The sequence below is a fragment of the Scyliorhinus canicula genome, chromosome 2 (assembly GCF_902713615.1).
Source record: "Scyliorhinus canicula chromosome 2, sScyCan1.1, whole genome shotgun sequence".
Classification (NCBI taxonomy): domain Eukaryota; kingdom Metazoa; phylum Chordata; class Chondrichthyes; order Carcharhiniformes; family Scyliorhinidae; genus Scyliorhinus; species Scyliorhinus canicula.
The window spans coordinates 104143522-104163318 of record NC_052147.1 but is presented as its reverse complement, the minus strand read 5'-3'; the positions used below and the strand labels follow the sequence as shown (position 1 = coordinate 104163318).

Below are 19797 nucleotides of genomic sequence, written 5' to 3'. Positions count from 1 at the left end.
GCTGTGGCTGGGGGCGAGGAACACCAGAAGGGCCCGCCCTTCACCAGTAGGTCTTGCAAGACACAAGACAAGGCACATTAGACTACAGGCCGAGGGAGAGAGAAGGGAGGAGTGGGGGTGTCTGGGGGAAGGGGCATGTGATTGGAAGGGGGTGTAGGGGTAGTGCTGTGGGGGTGGTATGGAGGTGAGGGTGGTGTAGGGGGGTGGCACGTGTCACGGGAACCACAACCCAGAGGGTCTCACTTCCTCACCCAACAACGACCTCCACCCCGGTGACTGCCCTTTCCTCAGGCCTGCTGACCATGTCCAAGGCCCGCTGCTCTGCCAAGGTGAGGGGCCGCAGATCCGGTGGCCCTCTCCAGTTTTCTCTTACTCCCGGCGGTTATGGGCGACCTTTTCCTGGGGAACAGGGGTGTTGGGAAACAGAAAACGACAATGTTAGACAGTCTGACGCCTGCAGCCCAGGTATGGGTAGCTGGTGGCTTCAATAGCCAGGGCACCCAGCCATGGTGGCCGCTATGTGTGCCTGCATGTGGTGCACGGTGGGGGTTCGGCAACCCGACGACCCTGGCTGCCCTGAGGATGTCGTAATTTCTTCCGGTACTGCTGGCTGATCTTGACGGTGTAGCTGATGACGCTGACAGCCTCTGCCACCTGTGCCCAGGCACTGTGAATGGTGGTGGCTGACAGCTTCCTTACCGGGCGGGGTACAGGGTCGCTGTCTCTCCTCTACGGCACCTAACTCGGTCGTGAGCTTGGCGACTGTAAAATGGGTGTCACTCTCCTCACTGTCATCTTGTTGGCTGCGATGCTGTATGTGGGGATGCTGTGGTGTGTATATGCGGCTGCAGCTTGTTGGCTTCCTGTGTGTCAATTGTGAATGCGTTTATCCTGCATTGTTTCCCATTGGAATCGCTTGCGCTCCACGTGGCATTGGTGCTAGCTTCCTAACAGTCGTTGAATCGGTCCAGGTGCAGCACCAGCTTTGCTGTCGTAGAAGTCTGCGATTCCTGCCCCAACGTCAACACTGAGGGCTGGATTCTCCGATTCTGAGGCTATGTCCGGAGCATGTGTCTAGTATTACGATGGAAAGGTTGGTGCCGCCCCCCGTACTGATGCTCTGCCCTGCTGGGTCTAGCAGCCGCGCTACATAAACTCCCCCCGGCGTTCACTGCAGATACAGAGTTGCCGAGTCCGTGGCTGCGCATATGCACAGCGGCGACCTGCAGTGGTACAACATGGCACCGACTGCGTGTGGACCCGGCCTCTCAGAGAGAGCCCCCCTGTAACCTCCCTCGCCATCCCCGGACCAACCCCACCAGTTCCCCCAGCCCCCGCCAAAGCCCCCCCCGACCAGCGAAACGGCTCCTCCTCGACTGTGGCGGCGTTGGACACAGTCCACAGCCGCCATGCGAGGTTGACAAATCCTCAGACCACAAGTGATCCACGCTGTCGGGAAGTCGGCCCATCGGGGGCGGAGCATCGGGAGAGGGCCCCCAGGTAACGTCCGGAGGCTGTCCCAACAGCGTGCGGCGTACTCACTTATATCGCCATTTTGGAGCAGACGGAGCTTTCGAGAAACAGCACCGCCCCCAATTTCAGCACCAAAAGGGATTCTCCGGCCAATCGGCGAATGCGATTTCGGCGTCGGCAATCAGAGAATCCTGCCCTTAGTCTCAGGAAAGGAGAATTCCGCTGAAAATATTTTTATAACAGTGTGTAATTTGTAAATGTTGATGTTCAGGGAGATTTTGGTGTCCTTGTATAAGGACCTTAGAAAATTAACATGCGGCACAGCAAGCAATTCGGCAGCTAAATGGCATGTTGACTTTTATTGAAAGGGATTGGATTACAAGAATGAGGGAGTCTTGCTCCAATTGTATGGGGCTTTAGTGAGACTGTGGGCGGGATTCTCCCGCAATCAGCGGGGCGAGCCGCGGCGGCAGCAAAGAGTGGCGTGAACCACTCCGGCGTCGGGCCGCCTGGAAGGTGTGGAATCCTCCACATTTCTGGGTCTAGGCCGGCGCTGGAGTGGCTGGCGCCGTGCCAACCAGCGCTGAAGAGCCTCCACCAGCCGATGCGAGTTGGCGCATGCGCAGCACCGCTGGCGTGATTCCTGCGCATACGCAGGGGGTTTCTTTTCCGTGCCAGCCATCGCGGAGCCTTACACAGGCCAGCGCGAAGGGAAAGAGTGCCCCACGGCACAGGCCCGCCTGCAGATCGGTGGGCCTCGATCGTGGGCCAGGCCACATGTCGCCCCCGCCCCACCCCCCGGGTCCGGAACCCTCCGCGCCACCCCGAGGATTCCGCAAGCCGCCCTCAAAGCCAGGTCCCGCCGGTATGGACCTTGTCTAATCCATGCCGGCGGGACTGGCCGGAAAAGGGCGGCCCCTCGGCCCATCGGGGCCCTGAGAATCGCCGGGCGGGCCACTGCCAACGGCCCCCGACTGGCGCGATCCCCGCCCCCGCCTAAAAACCAGCGCCGGAGAATTTGGCAGCCATCGTCGGAGTGGGGGGGGATTGGAGAATCCCGCCCTATACTTGGATTACTGTGCGCAGTTCTGGTGCGGGATTCCCTGTACCCGCCAGAAATGTTTTCTGGAGCGCACAGCCCCCGCCGGCAGCGGGATGCTGCATCCCGGCAGCCGGCTAAGCGGTTTCCCATTGTGGCCACCCCATGCCATTGGGAAATTCACGAGAGTGAATGAGTGTGCTGCCGACGAAGCGGAGGATCCTGCCGACGGAGAATCCAGCCCCCTGGTCTTAGTACAGTGACGGAGAGTCCCGCACAATGGGTGGGATTTAGTGGGCCCATTTACCACGGACGCAAATCCCATTATGCTGCTAGATAAGGGCCTTAACGAGATTTACACCAATGAGACCTTAGTTTGAGATCTTCCCCTGCCCTCTCCATTGACAGGATCAGGTTCACACCCAGAAACGGCAGGAACCTGCTGATTTCCATAATTTTTTATATATTTACATATACTTACCGGGCTCGACGCTGTAACATCCGTCCACGCCCTTTCCCCCAGCAAATATAAGCCCTAACGGTTTAATCATTCCTCATACGTCAACCCTTTCCTCCTCAGAATGAATCTGGCGACTCTCTTCACTGCCTCCAATGCCACCACATCCTTCCTCAAATAAGAAAACCGAAATGGGACACAATACTCCAGATGTGGTCTCACCAACACCCTACATAAGGGCTGGTTTAGCACAGTGGACTAAACAGCTGGCTTGTAATGAAGCACAATGCCAGCAGCGCGGGTTCAATTCCCGTACCGGCCTCCCCGAACAGGGGTCGGAATGTGATGACTAGGCGCTTTTCACAGTCACACCATTGAAGCCTACTTGTGACATTAAGTGATTATTATTATTGGAACAACACTTCTCTACTTTTATTCTCTAGTCCTTTTGCAATAAACACTAACATCCCATTTGCCTTTTTTATTACATGCTGTACCTGCAGACCGACGTTCTGTGATTTATGAACAAAGACACCCAGATCCCTCTGCCCAGACACATTTTGAATCTGATTTCTATTTAGATAATAATTTGCCTTTCCATTTTTTTGGCCAAAATGGATAACCTCACACTTATCCACATTAAACTCCATCTGCCAAATTCTGGCCCTAGCCTATCTATATCCATCTGCAGAACCAGTGCTTGATAAAAACAAATCATATCTTCCTTGCTTTTATACTCTTGTGCCCCATTTATAAAGCCCAGGACCCGTTACGCTTTTTAAATCATTCTGCCCTGCCTCTTGACACTTTGGTTTCACTGTTCCTGAACTGACTTTAGAATCTCACCCTTTATTTTCTATTGCTCTGTTCATTCTTCTACCAAACAGTATCAATTTACGCTACCCTGTATTAAATTTTAAACAGCCACACATTCCACAAGCTTGTTTACCCTCTGAGGTTTATCACTATTCACCTCACCGTTCAAAAGACGTCCACGTTTGTGTCTTCAACAAATTGTGCCCTGTATACCCAAAAGTACTTCATTAACATATATCAATAAAAGCAGTGATCCGATTCTGACCCGTGGCCAATCACATGCCTTTCCTTAAGTCCGATAAGCAATCTTTCACCACCGCTCTCTACCTCCTGACACTCAGCCAACATTACACCCAGGCTGCAAATGCCCCCTTTATTCCATGGGCTTCATCTTTGCTGACAAGCCTGTTATGGCACACTTTGTCAGACGCCTTTTGGAAGTCCATTTGCACCGCATCAACCACATTCCCTGCATCAACCCTCTCTGTTGCCTTATTAGAAACAAAACAGCATTTGCTTTTAAAAATCCAGGTTTGCTTTCCTTAATTGATCCATGCTTGTTCATGGGACTGTTAATTTTATCTCGGCTTATTGTTTCTAAAAGTTTTCCGACCATCAAGGTTGAACTGACTAGCCTACATTTGTTGGTTTATCCTTACATCCTTTTTGAACAAGCAAGTAACATTTGCAATTCTCTAGTCTTCTGGCACCACCCCTTTGTCTAAGTGAATTGGATGATTATGGCCAATGTTTCCCTTATCCCCCTTAGTATCCTGATCTGGTCCTAGTGATTTATCAACTTTAAGTGTAGCCAGCCTATCTAGTACCATCTCTTTCCCATCTGGCCAATCCACCTACCCTGCACATCTTTGGGTTCTGGGGGCAAAACCCACGCAAATACGGGGAGAATGTGCAAACTCCACATGGACAGTGACCCAGAGCTGGGATCGAACATGGGACCTCGGCCCAATACTAACCACTGCGGCACTGTGCCGCCCCTCTTTGTCAATTCTTAACCCATCCATTAGCTCAACTGCCCCCCTCTTTCACTGTGACTTTGGCAACACCTTCTTGTTAAAAACAGATGCAAAGTATTCATTTAGTACCTCAGCTCTGGCCCCAAACACCACCCATAAATCCTCTTTCTGGTCCCTACTCTAGCTCACTCTTGCTCTCACTGTTCTTTTTACATATATGCCAAAGATGTCTTTTGGATTCCCTTTCATGTTAGCTGCCAGCCTCTTCTCATACGCTCTCTTTGTCTCCTATATTTCCTTTCACTTCTCCTCTGAACTTTCTACATTCAGTCTGATTCTCACTTGTGTTATCAACTTGACATCTGTTCCTTTTTCCGGCTTCATCTTATTCCCTTTCTCTTTTGTCATCCAGGGAGCTCTGATTTTGTCGTCCCTACCTTTCTCGGTTGTGTAAGTGTACCCCAACTGGACCTGAACCATTTCCTCTTTGAAGGTTGCCCAGAGATCCGTGATAGCTATCAGGCGGCAGTCCTTGATTCCAATTTACCTGGGATGTGCTGTTCACACCCCAAAGAAATTGACACAAATTTGTTTTTTTTTTACTTTGCCCTTTTCCACAGCTAACGTAAACCTTATACAAAGAACAAAGAACAAAGAAAATTACAGCACAGGAACAGGCACTTTGGCCCTCACAGCCTGCGCCGATCCAGATCCTTTATCTAAACCTGTTGTCTATTTTCCAAGGATCTACTTCCCTCTGTTCCCCGCCCGTTCAAATATCTGTCTTGATGCATTTTAAATGATGCTATCGTGCCCGCCTCTATCACCTCCGCTGGCAAAGCATTCCAGGCACCCACCACCCTCTGCGTAAAAACCTTTCCACGCACATCTCCCTTAAACTTTCCCCCTCTCACCTTGAAATCATGACCCCCTTGTAATTGACACCCCCACTCTTGGAAAAAGCTTGTTGCTATCCACCCTAACCATACCTCTCATAATTTTGTAGACCTCAATCAGGTCCCCCCTCAACCTCTGCCTGTCCAACGAAAACAATCCTAATCGACTCAACCTTTCTTCATAGCTAGCACCCTCCATACCAGGCAACATCCTGGTGAACCTCCTCTGCATCCTCTCTAAAGCATCCACATCCTTCTGGTAATGTGGTGACCAGAACTGCATGCAGTATTCCAAATGTGGCCTAACCAAAGTCCTATACAACTGTAACATGACCTGCCGACTCTTGTACTCAGTACCCCGTCCGATGAAGGCAAGCATGCTGTCAGCCTTCTTGACCACTCTATCAACCTGCGTTGCCACCTTCAGGGTACAATGGACCTGAACTCCCAGATCTCTCTGTACATCAATTTTCCCCAGGACTCTTCCATTGACCATATAGTCCGCTCTTGAATTAGATCTTCCAAAATGCATCACCTCGCATTTGCCTGAATTGAACTCCATCTGCCATTTCTCTGCCCAACTCTCCAATCTATCTATATTTTGCTGTATTCTCTGACAGTCCTCCTCGCTATCTGCAACTCCACAAATCTTAGTATCATCTGCAAACTTGCTAATCAGACCACCTATACCTTTGTCCAGATCATTTATGTATGTTACAAACAACAGTGGTCCGAGCACGGATCCCTGTGGAACACCACTAGTCACCTTTCTCCATTTTGAGACACTCCCTTCCACCACTACTCTTATGTCTCCTGTTGCCCAGCCAGTTCTTTATCCATCTAGCTAGTACACCCTGAACCCCATACGACTTCACTTTTTCCATCAACCTGCCATGGGAAACTTTATCAAACACCTTACTGAAGTCCATGTATATGACATCTACAGCCCCTCCCTCATCAATTAACTTTGTCACTTCCTCAAACAATTCTATTAGGTTTGTAAGACATGACCTTCCCTGCACAAAACCATGCTGCCTATCACTGATAAGTCTATTTTCTTCCAAATGTGAATAAATCCTATCCCTCAGTATCTTCTCCAACAGTTTGCCTACCACTGACGTCAAGCACACAGGTCTATAATTCCCTGGATTATCCCTGCTACCCTTCTTAAACAAAGGGACAACATTAGCAATTCTCCAGTCCTCCAGGACCTCACCCGTGCTCAAGGATCTGCAAAGATATCTGTTAAGGCCCCAGCTATTTCGTCCCTCAATTCCCTCAGTAACCTGGGATAGATCCCATCCATTCCTGGGGACTTGTCCACCTTAATGCCTTTTAGAATACCCAAAACTTCCCCCTTCCTTATGACGACTTGGCCTAGAGTATTTAAACATCCATCCCTAACCTCAACATCCGTCATATCCCTCTCCTTGGTGAATACCGATGCAAAGTACTCATTAAGATTCTCACCCATTTCCTCTGACTCCACGCATAAGTTCCCTCTTTTGTCTTTGAGTGGGCCAATCCTTTCTCTAGTTACCCTCTTGCTCCTTATATACGAATAAAAGGCTTTGGGATTTTCCTTAACTCTGTTAGCCAAAGATATTTCATGACCCCTTTTAGCCCTCTTTATTGCGCGTTTGAGATTCGTCCTACTTTCCCGATATTCCTCCAAAGCTTCATCAGTTTTGAGTCGCCTCGATCTTATGTATGCTTCCTTTTTCATTTTAGCTAGTCTCACAATTCCACCCGTCATCCATGGTTCCCTAATCTTGCCATTTCTATCCCTCATTTTCACAGGCACATGTCTGTCCTGCACTCTAATCAACCTTTCCTTAAAAGACATTTCAAATGTGGATTTACCCTTAAACAGCTGCTCCCAATCCACATTCCCTAGCTCCTGCCAAATTTTGTTATACTCGGCCTTTCCCCAATTTAGTACTCTTCCTTTAGGACCACTCTTGTCTTTGTCCATGAGTATTCTAAAACTTACGGAATTGTGATCGCTATTCCCAAAGTAATCACCGACTGAAACTTCAACCACCTGGTCGGGATCATTCCCCAATACCAGGTTTAGTATGGCCCCTTCCCGAGTTGGACTATTTACATACTGCTCTAAAAAAACTCTCCTGGATGCTCCTTACAAACTCTGCTCCATCTACGCCTCCAACACTACACGAGTCCCATTCAATGTTGGGGAAGTTAAAATCTCCCATCACAACCACCCTATTGCTCCTACATTTTTCTATAATCTGTCTCCATATTTGTACCTCTACTTCATGCTCGCTTTTGGGAGGCCTGTAGTAAAGTCCCAACAATGTTACTGCACCCTTCCTATTTCTTAGCTCTACCCATATTGCCTCAGAGCTCGAAACCTCCATCGTGCCCTCCTTGATCACAGCTGTGATATAATCTCTGACTAGTAATGCAACTCCTCCATCCCTTCTACCTCCCTCTCTATCCTTCCTGAAGCATCTATACTCTGGGATATTCAGTTGCCAGTCCTGCACTTCCCTCAACCAAGTCTCAGTAATACCAACAACATCAAATTCCCAGGTACTAATCCAAGCCCTAAATTAATCTGCCTTACCTGCTACACTTCTCGCATTAAAACAAATGCACCTCAGACCACCTGTCCCATTGCGTTTATCATCTCTTCCCTGTCTACTCTTCCCCTTCGTCACATTGAGTTTATTATTTAGTACCTTACTGGCTTTAGTTGCTGCCTCTTTACTGACCTCTAACTTCCTAATCTGGTTCCCATCGCCCTGCTACATTAGTTTAAAACCTCCCCAACAGTGTTAGCACAAGCACCCCTAGGACATTGGTTCCAGTCCTGCCCAGGTGTAGACCAGGTGTATACTATAATCATTGCTGCTAAATGTTCCTCCGCTGACACTTAACCCACTTGACCCACCTCCTTCCCCAGAACCGTTTTTGGCAATGCCTTTTTCAGCATTGGACTGGAATCATTCTGATCAGGAACATTCTCCTGAACACACCTCTCCCTCTCTATCCTTTACATAATTCCTACCCACTCAATAGGCAGGATTTTTCAGTCCTGCCCGCCACCAGGATCATCCCGCCGAGTGTCAATCGGATTTTGGCTGTCTTGCCAAATCTCCCGCAGCGGGTCCTACCATGAGTAGGCCAGAAAATCACAGACTATATTGGGATAACTAATTCCCCCATTACCGATGAGCCGATTTTGCACATTTCTATAATTTCCCTGCAAACTTGCTCCTCCATACCAATGTTTTTCAAACATTTTTTCCCGGGACCCACTTCTACAAGCTGGCCGACCTTCGGGACGCATGCTGGCCATCCTTTGCGACTGATGCCAGCCAACTTTCATGACGCACCATTTTTGCTTACCTTTAATGCGACAGGTGAGCCTATTTGGTGCTCACGATCTCACTTGCCTTGTCATTTAGTTACATTTCTGCTCAGGACTTCAGCTGGTGATTCAAGTTCTCGCTGCATCCTTTGAAAAAAATCAAGAGTTTTCCCTTGAACTTGCGAAGCTTAGTCTTCAAATGCCTTTGAAGTTTTGAGGATTTTAAACTCATTTGCCAGTACTTCGCTGCATATAACATACATTGGCTTTGCACCCTTGGCACAATTAACTCAAGGGATCATCTTTACATTGCTTTGTTCCCGATTTCAGTTTTCCTCTTTGTTTAAAACGATCCATTTTCAGTTCTTCACAGTCCCGTTGATTTGCTTGCTTGCTTGCAGGTAGAAAATGGAAGAATCTCTCCTTCGTGATTTCAAGCCAAAAGCACGCATGTACAGGGCACGTGACATCAGTGTATGTTCTGGGCACATGATCTGCTCTCTGCTGCCACGTTTGGCCGGGAGACTGCACTGTTCTTTTTTTAAATTTTTATTTTAAATTTAGAAAGCCCAATTCATTTTTTTCCAATTAAGGGGCAATTTTGCATGGCCAATCCACCTACCTTGCACATCTTTTGGGCTGTGGGGGCGAAACCCACGCAAGCACGGGGAGAACGTGCAAACTCCACACGGACAGTGACCCAGAGCCGGGATCGAACCTGCGACCTCAGCACCGTGAGGCCGCAGTGCTAACCGACTGCACTGTTCTATTCAAAAGCCGGTAGTGGCCTTCGTTGTCAATTTAAAAGCTGGTCGCAGCTTCTTCTGTGATCGGGAATACCACGACAGATTGCTCTGTGACCCACCTGTGGGTCGCGACCCACAGTTTGAAAAATCCTGCTCTACATCATCCCCAGTAGTTCATGGCCTATAGAATACACTTAATTGTGTAATGGTGCCTGTACTTAACTTTAACCAGATAGATTCTGTCCTTGACTCCCCTAGGACTGCTTAGTGAGGCAAGGGAGGAAATAGCAGGGGCACTGGCAATAATGATCAATTCCTCTTTGGCCACAGGAGATGTGCCAGAGGACTGGAGGATAGCCAATGTGGTACCAATATTCAAGAAGGGAGGAATGGATAAGCTAGTCAGTCTAATTTCAGTGGTGGGGAAACTATTGGAGGCAATTCTGAGAGTCAGAATTAATCTGCATTTGGAGAGTCAGGGATTAATCAAGAACAGTTAGCATGATTGTTAAGGGCAGGTCATGTCTGACCAACTTGATTGATTTTTTTCAAAGATGTGACCAGAAGGGTAGGTGAGAGAAATGCATTTGATGTAGTCTACTTGGATTTCAGCAAGGCTTTTGATAAGGTCCCACACGGGAGACTGATAGCAAAGGTCTCCATGGGATTTAAAAATATATAAATTTAGAGTACCCAATTCACTTTTTCCAGTTAAGGGGCAATCCACCGAACCTGCATCTTTGGGTTGTGAGAGCGAAACCCACACAAACACGGGGAGAATGTGCATACTCCATCGGACAGTGACTCAGAGCCGAGATCGAACCTGGGACCTCGGCACTGCAAGGCAGCAATGCTAACCACTGCGCCACCCATGTATCTATGGGATTTAAGGAAATCTGGCAAATTGGATCCAAAATTGGCTGAATGGCAGGAAGCAGAGGCTGATGACTATGGGGTGTTTTTCTGGCTGGAAGCCTGTGTCCAGTGGGGTCCCGCAGGGATCAGTGCTGGGGCCCTTGCTGGCTGTGGTTTATAGAAATTATTGAGATATGAATGTAGGGTTGATCAGTAAATTTGCGGATGAAAATTGATGGGGTGGTAAATAGTGAGGAGGATAGCATTCTATTACAGGAGGATATACACGGGCTGGTCTGATCAGTGGCAAATGGAATTCAATTTGGATAAGTGTGAGATGATGCACTTGGGTAGGACAAACAAAGCAAAGGTCCTGGGATGCACCGAGGATCTTAGGAATCTTGGTATGCATGTCCCTTAAGGTAGCAGAGCAGGTGGATACAGCGGTTAAGAACGCATATGGTATACTTGCTTTTATTAGCCGAGGCATAGAGATTAAGAGCAGGGAGGTTATGCTGGAACTGTATAAAATGTTAGTTAGGCCACAGCTAGAGTATTGTGTGCAGCTCTGGAATCCACATTATAGGAGGGATGTGAAAGCCCTGGAAAGGTTTGAGAGGAGATTTTCTAGGCTGGAGAGTGTCAGCTATGAAGAGAGACTGGATAGACTTGGATTGACAGGAAGAAACTTTTCACCTTGGTGGAGGAGTCAATGGCCAGGGGGCATATATTTAAGGTAAGGGGCAGGAGGTTTAGAGGGGATGTGAGGAACAACATTCTACCCGTAATATCCAGTGGGACCTTTGATTTATTAACTGGCAGCATTGGGAAAGGGAACAAACCTGTGGCAATTCTGTCATGTGAGAGTACCTTTAAGAAATGGACGTTTAAGCAATGTACCTTTAAGAAATGAAGCAGCTCATATTACTGAAGTGATGTCAGAGGGGGGAGCTGAGCTGAGCTGAGATCACTTCTGTTTTTAGTTTCAGTTTGAGAAAGCAGCTGAAAAGTGCCTGGCTGGTTTGCTGTGAGCTGTTTTGAAAGGAGAAAGCCAGTTTTGAGAAAAGAGCTTGGGTGTGCCTGTGTTTGCAGTAAGCTGGATCTGCCGGAAAGAATATCTCAGAATCATTTGGGTGATTTAAACTCATAATAGTAATGTCTTTAACCTGATGTGTTTCTGTTTAAAGGTGTTAAGTCTTTTGAGGTTTGAAGGAACATTTTCAGGGATTATTTAGTGTTGTATTATTTTAAGAAAGGGGTGTTAAGGGATCCAATGTTTATTTAAGAAGGTTAAGTTGAATTCATGGAATGAACATTGTTTTGTGTTTAAAAACCCACGTATCCATAATTGTAGTACCACGCCTGGAAAACAAGCCGTGTGCTTCAAAAGCAACAATACATAAAAGTGGGGGTTGGTTGAACGCCATGATACATTTTGGGGTTCAGAAAACACCGCTCCCATAACAATTCCTCGAGCTGACACATGCTCACTGCCTCATTATGCAATCTCCATTTCATTCAGTCGGCCTCTCAGACCTCCCTGTTTTGGAATTTTCTACATTCGTCCGTCATGTAGCTTTGGGTTTCACTCATCATTTACATAATGAACAATCACGCATTTCTCTCATGCCTTTCATTACCGTAGGACATCCCAAAGCGAATGAAGCATTTTTGACATGTAGTCACGGTTATAATGCGGGAGACACAGCAGCTAATTTACGTGGGAAGCACCCACCAACATTATTACTTTAATAACAACCAAGTAAGTTAATTTTTTAAGTTGTTGGATTGGGGGGATAAACATTGACTCCCGAAATATTGCCATGGGATCTTTCACCATCCATCTTTGAGTGGGTAGACCGGGCCTTCGTATAATAATTCACCCGAAAGATGGCACCTTTGACAGTGTAGCGCTCCCTCAATATTGCACTGGGAGCGGTGGCCTGGATTGTCTGTGCAAATCCCTGGGAGTAGGACGTGAGCTAGAGGCCCGCATTTGGAAAGGTGTAAAGCACCCAGAGGTTCAAAGCTGACTTGGGCTAAACAGCAGAGCAGAAATTACACTTACATGTCACATTTTATTAACATTTAAACAAAAAAAAATCCATAAATAACCACAGACATATCTGTCTCGCTGTCTGTTTTCTTTTTAAAAATCCGCGAGTTTGACCCACAGCCTGACAGCTATTTCAGTCCTGCGATTGGTCCCTTTTTTGACCAAAACAAGGGGAGGGCAATCCTTGCCTGACCACGTGCTCTGCTCAGCCTCTGCGACTCCGTTCCATTGGTAGTGGTACTCGGTGTCATTTCTTCTGCGAGACTGTCATTTTCCGAAGGCCCTTTATTCTGATGAGCAGCTCGTTAATAAAATCCTAGACCAGGATGGGGTAAACAAAGGGGAAAAAAGTTTTATTCTCAGAGCTTTCCTTGTCAGTGGGAAGTGCCAATGTTTCTACTGCAGCAAAGTAGTTGGAGGGAGGTGGACAAGAGGACACAGCAAATTGACAGGCATGAATAAATTAAACTTAATTCTCTGCTATGTAAAGTCAATCTCCTCTAAATATCTGCTGCCCAGACCCTAATTCATGGCACGCCCTTTTTTCTCCTTGCCTCCTGCACTCGCTGACCCTATGTTGACGCCCACAAACAACATCTTGATTTTAAAATTCTCACTTATTTTCTTATCCTTCCCCGGCTGTGCCCCTCCGATACTCCGCAAACTCCTCCATCCCCACAAATTATTGCAATGTCTGGATTGCTGCAATCCTGACCTCTTGACCAACCCTTCGCTCCACCATTGGCTCAGCCATGGAATTCCGTTCCTAAACTCCGCCTCTCTTTCATCTTTCAAGACCCTCTTTAAAGCCCATCTCATTGTCCAAGCTTTTAGATACAACTCTTAATGTCCCTTTTCTTTGGCACACTCTCAACCTTTGCCTGATGGGCCAGGATTTTCCTTTCCGCCATTCGAACATAGGCCTACAGCGATTTCAGACTCAAACTCTTAATTTTTTGCAAGCAGGGATTCTGGCCCTCACCCGGGAGGAAGTCCCATCTCAGAGAGCTGGCTCTTTAGTACCTGCAGTGCCAGAAGCTGCAGCGGACAGGACTGGGTCTGCAAGCAGTCCCCCGGAGTCTAGGAATAAAGTATATTTTGCTGGTCTCAGGGTGGAGAGGCCGGGGGCGGGGGGGGGGTTGCCCAAAGTTAAAGGGGAGCTGCTGACGGAAATAATGACTGGCTACTTCGGGTCTCAATTGGGGTAAGGGTGGACAGCCTGTCGGAGGCCGCACCCACCCCAGTGTAAAATTGCAGAGAGGTTGGGGTGGATGGGATCTGAACGGGAAGCCCACCCAAGGAATTTTATACTCAAACCCCCGCCACGTGCATACAAACGCAGCGGAGTGTAAAATCCTGCCCATTGTGTCCCTGAAAAGTACCTTGGCATGTTTTACCTCATTAAAGATGCCGTGTAAATGCAGGTTGTGGTTTATTATGATCATGTAAGTCTGAACACAGTGGGTACTCACCCAGAAAGTGGAAGGTGAAGAGACAGGTCAGATTTATAACTGTTTTAAACAGAGGCCGACAGGATACTATCGGGAAAGTGAAGATGGGTATTTGTGTTGTCAGATCTGTCAACATCTGTGATGACAGACAGAAACAGAGTTAGCATAGTCCAATATTCTATTGTGTTGTCAGATTTAGATTGATATTTGAGAGAGAAAGGCACAGAGACATGAGAGAGAGTGAGTGAAAGTGAGAGGAGGAATCCCCACCCACCCCTGCCACCCACCCGGAGGGCCATACTTTCTGGCGGCGGAGGTGGTCCACCATTGGCCGACAGCGGGATCAATATCTCCAGGAATTTGGATGCCCACACCTCCGCCGCCAGGGTGCCTACCATAGGCAGGGCCGAAAGATCCCAGTGGGAAGGGAGGGTGAACTTCCTGTAAGCATCACATTCTTTGGTCCTTGGCCGTTCTATATTTCTACAGCAGGTTTGTTATATTATATAATTTTATCTTACATTACGAATGGCCTCCTTCTGCACTGTTGGGATTCTATAGATTACGTTACACTTTTATACTATTGTTACGTTACATGTTTTGGCCTCACATCGATCCAAAGACGTGCACTGAAGTTAACAGAAAATGCTGGCAAGAGAAGTAAAAATAAAATTTCCAGTCCAATGTGACCCTGAAGAATATTGGACTGTGCTAACTCTGTTTCTGTCTGTCACCACAGATGTTGACAGACTTGCTGAGTTTTTCCAACATTTTCTGCTTTTGTTCTTGATATCCGCAGGGTTTTGCTTTTATATTAGTGTGCTGATATTCTTTGATCTTGGTAACCGTTCTATATTTCGGCAACAGGACTACTTACGTTATACATTTTAGCCTCACATTGATGCAAAAGTGTGCACTGAGGTTTCTTGGGTTGCCTATGTTTTGCATTTTAACGAGTGGCAACAGGTTGCCTCCAGGGGGCAACCTTGTGCCATTTTAGCTTCACACATTGCACCGCCTCCGATGGCATTGTTCTTGTACACAGCATTTACAGCACAGAACCAGACCATTTGGCTCAAGACAACCTCCCTCCCACCTTCCTTCACATCAGCATACCCTCCAGCTCCTTTTTCCCCTCATGTTTATTGAACTCCCCCTTAAAAGCATCCATGTCATTGGCCTCAATACATGTGTTATCCAGTGGAGCTCTGAGGAAAGAAGTTTCTCCTGAATGCCTTTTTAGACTTTTTTTTAGTGCCTCTCTGATGGCCCCGGTTTTGGACTCCCCACAAGTAGAATGATCGACCATATCGAACTCTTTCATAATCTTAAAGACTTCGATCCACAGCCTTTTCTAGAAAAGAAGAGACCATCCTGTTGTGTGGTTCCTATTAGTTTGAACCCTTCTGACATTATACCTTTTTTTCCATCTTCCCTGTTACCTCAATATTCTTTTTACGATATGAAGTCCAGAACTGTACCTGGTACCCCAAGTATGGTATAACCAAGGTCTCATACACACCCCTCGACTTTGATAATCTAATAATACTTTATCTGTTTCTTATAAAAGCTGTCATCTCCTGGATGCAGAGAAACGTGAAACCGGCAGTATAACTTCCCACCTTACTGCCAACCTAATAATGTTACCATCAGGATTGTTGGAGTCAAGCTGAATTGACATGGGTGAAATTATAGTGTTGGGAGGAGAATATCACTCCCAACCAGATGCAGGATACACAACAGTGGTCTCTTTAACTCTGTCCCAACAATAGGTAGCTCAGTAATTAGCCACTGTCCATGAAGGGCCACCACTGACCCCTCTCTCCCTTAGAAAGAGAAAGATAATTGATGATTTAGCTTGAGGGACACCACTCCACATCAAGTGTGGGGCAAGGTAAGGAGACAGGCCACCTTGAACTACCACAGCCCATACAGGCATTGAACCCATGCTGTTAACATTCTGCTCTGGACACTAGCCATCTAAGCTAATCAGTCCCGCAATGTTAACAATATGGGCTTAAAGAAATAAAGACTTGGATTTATTTAGCAACTTTCTCAGCCTTAGGGAATCCCGGAGAACCTTAACGATGGATTACATACATATGGACCGGGATTCTCCGATCCCGCGGCCAAGTTCTGAAGCCGGCATCAAAAGCGGTGCGAGCGACTTCAGCGTCAAAGGGCCTGCAGGCCCAGGCATTCACCCCTTCCTACGGGGCTAGTACGGCGCCGGAGTAGGGTCCGCAGATGCACGCCATGGCCGGCGCATGTCCGCGCATGCGCACCACGGCCGACGGGGGTCCGTGTGGGTTGCCATCTCCGTGCCGGCCCCCGGGCAATATGGCGGAACCCTACAGGGGCACGGCGCGGAGGAACGCAAGCCCCCCAAAGAATTAGCCCGCCCGCCGATCGGTAGGCCCCAATCGCGGGCCTGGCCACCGTGGATGCCCCCCACAGAGTCGGATTTGCCCCCCCCCCCCCCCCCACCAGGACGGCCCCCGCAGCCAGAACTCCGAGGTCCTGCCGGGTAGAACCATGCATAACCCATGCTGGCGGGACTCAGCCGAACTCGGCGGGCACTCGGCCCGTCGAGGCGCGGAGAATCTCTGCAGGGGCCGCTTTCAACAGGGCCCCGACCGGCTTGGCGGAGATCCCACAGGCACGATTGGCACTGATTCCCAGTCACCGGAGAATCAGCGGCTTGTTTTCGGAGCAGCGTGGCGCGATTCCCGTGGCCCCCCCGCCGATTCTCCGACCCCACGCGGGGTCAGAGAATTCCGGCCATGAAGTCTAGTCACTGTCATAATGTCGGGAATCCAGTAACCAATTTGCATACAACTTCCCACCAGCGGCAAAGAGATAAATGACCAGATTGTTTACTTTTGGTTGAGGGATAAATATTGGCGAGGACTCCCCAGGTCGTCACATGGTGCCTCGGAATACTTTGCCTACCTCATGGACAGACAAGAATTTGTCTTAATATTTGATCTTAAAGATGGCATCTGCAAAAATGTAACATTCTCTCAGTACTGCATCGGAACATGGGAAGTAGGAGAAGTAGGCAATTCAGCCCTTTGAGCCTGCTCTGCCATTCAATCAGATCATGGCTGATCTCTTCCTGGCCTCAAATCCACTTCCTTGCCTATTCCCTATATCTCTTTAACATGTTGGTTTTAAACCAGAAATATATCTCTCTCCTTCTTGAAACCATTTAATGATTCAGATTCCACCGCACTATGGGGCAGCGAGTTCCACAAACTCACCACCCTCGACGAGAATTAGTTCTTCCTCATCTCAGTTATAATTTTACTGCCTCTCAACAAATATCTGTGTCCTCCCGTTCCAGATTGCCCCAGAAGGGGAAACATTTGGTCTACATTTACTTAATCAATCCCTTTTAGCATCTTATATGCCTCAAACATATCCCCTCTCATCCTTCTAAACTCCCGCGGGTATAAACCCAAACGGTTTAATCTCTCATACGTCAACCCTTTCATCCCCGGAATCAATCTGGTTAACCTCCTCTGAACTGCCTCCAATACCACCACATCCTTCCTCAAATCAGGAGACCAAAACTGGACACAATACTCCAGATGTGGTCTCACCAACACCCTATACAATTGCAACAAGTCCTTTTGCAATAAACGCTAACATTTCATGTCTTTTAATTACATTACTGTATCTGCATACTGACTTTCTGTGATTCATGAACAAAGACAAACAGATCCCTTTGCCCAGATGCATTTTGAATCTGCTTTCCATTGAGATAATAATTTGCCTTTCTATTTTATCAGCCAAAATGGATAACCTCACACTTGTCTGCAGAAAACTCCATCTGCCAAATCTTGGCCCAATCTCCTAGCATATCTAGATCTGTCTGTAAAATCTGTATCTCCTCTTCACTGCCTGCTTTCCCAACTGTTTTAGTATCATCCGCCCCCCTCCAGTCCCAGAGGCACCAACTTCCCCCGCCCCCTCCAGACCCAGGCGCACTGACCTCCATCCCCCCTCCAGTCCCAGACGCACCGCCATCCACCCCGAGTCCCAGTCGCACCGACCTTCCCCACCCCAGTCACAGACGCACCGACGTACCCCCTATAGTCCCAGACGCACTGACCTCCCTCCACAGTCCCAGACGCATCGACCTACCCCCTCCAGTCCCAGACGCACTGACCTCCCCCCTCCAGTCCCAGACACACTGACCTCCCCCACCCTCCAGTCCCAGACGCACCAACCTCCCCCCCACTCCAGTCAAAGATGCATCAACGTCCCCCTCCCTCCAGTCCCAGACGCACCGACCTCGCCCCTCCAGTCCCAGACGCACTGACCTCCCCCACCCTCCAGTCCCAGATGCACCAACCGCCACCCTCCAGTCCAGATGCACTGACTGCCACGCTCCAGTCCCAGACGCACCGACCTCCTCCCTCCAGTCCCAAATGCATCGACCTCCCCCCTCTAGTCCCAGACGCACCGACCTTCCCCCCTCCAGTCCCAGACGCACCGACCTTCCCCCCTCCAGTCCCAGACACACCGACCTTTCCCCCTCTAGTCCCAGGCGCACCGACCTCCCCCCCCCCTCCAGTCCAAGATGCACCAACCTCCCCCCTCCAGTCCAAGATGCACCAACCTCCCCCCTCCAGTCCCAGACGCACGGACCTCCTCACCTCCAGTCCCAGATGCACCGACCTCCCCCCCCCCTCCAGTCCCAGATGCACCAACCTCCCCCCTCCAGTCCCAGACGCACCGACCTCCCCCCCCCCCCTCCAGTCCCAGGCACACCGACCTCCCCCCCCCTCCAGTCCCAGACGCACCGACCTCCTCCCCTCCCTCCAGATCCAGGCGCACCGACTTCCATTCCCCCTCCAGTCCCAGACGCACCGCCATCCAACCCCCCACCCCGAGTCCCAGTCGCACCGACCTTCCCCACCCCAGTCACAGACGCACCGACGTACCCCCTATAGTCCCAGACGCACCGACCTCCCCCCTCCAGTCCCAGACGCACCGACCTCCCCCCTCCAGTCCCAGACGCACTGACCTCCCCCCTCCAGTCCCAGACGCACCAACCTCCCCCCTCCAGTCCCAGACGCACCGACCTCCCCCCTCCAGTCCCAGACGCACCAACCTCCCCCACCCTCCAGTCCAGATGCATCAACGTCCCCCCTCCCTCCAGTCCCAGACGCACCGACCTCCCCCCCCACTCCAGTCCCAGATGCACCGACCCTCCCCCTCCAGTCCCAGACGCTCCGACCTCCCCCTCCAGTCCCAGACGCACCAATCTCCCCCACCCCCCAGTCCCAGACGCACCGACCACCCCCACCCTCCAGTCCCAGAAGCACTGACCTCCCCCCCCCTCCAGTCCAGATGCACTGACCGCCACCCTCCAGTCCCAGATGCACCAACCTCCTCCCTCCAGTCCCAGACGCACCAACCTCCCCCACCCCCCAGTCCCAGACGCACCGACCTCCCCCCCCTCCAGTCCCAGACGCACCGACCTCCCCCCTCCAGTCCAGATGCACTGACCGCCACCCTCCAGTCCCAGAAGCACTGACCTCCCCCCCCCCTCCAGTCCAGATGCACTGACCTCCCCCCCCCTCCAGTCCAGATGCACTGACCGCCACCCTCCAGTCCCAGATGCACCAACCTCCTCCCTCCAGTCCCAGACGCACCAACCTCCCCCACCCCCCAGTCCCAGAC

At 49.5% G+C, this 19797-nt stretch overlaps 1 protein-coding gene across 1 annotated transcript in view; it reads right to left on the bottom strand.

Moving 5' to 3' along the window:
- Nucleotides 1-12654: 12654 nt before the first annotated feature.
- zgc:162989 (uncharacterized protein LOC100037351 homolog) overlaps nt 12655-19797 on the bottom strand; it is a 52841-nt gene continuing 45698 nt past the window's right edge. Inside the window, exon 4 of the mRNA XM_038784255.1 lies at nt 12655-12968. Coding sequence (XP_038640183.1) covers nt 12900-12968 — 69 coding nt within the window. The 3' untranslated portion in view covers nt 12655-12899. The remainder of the gene's footprint in view (nt 12969-19797) is intronic.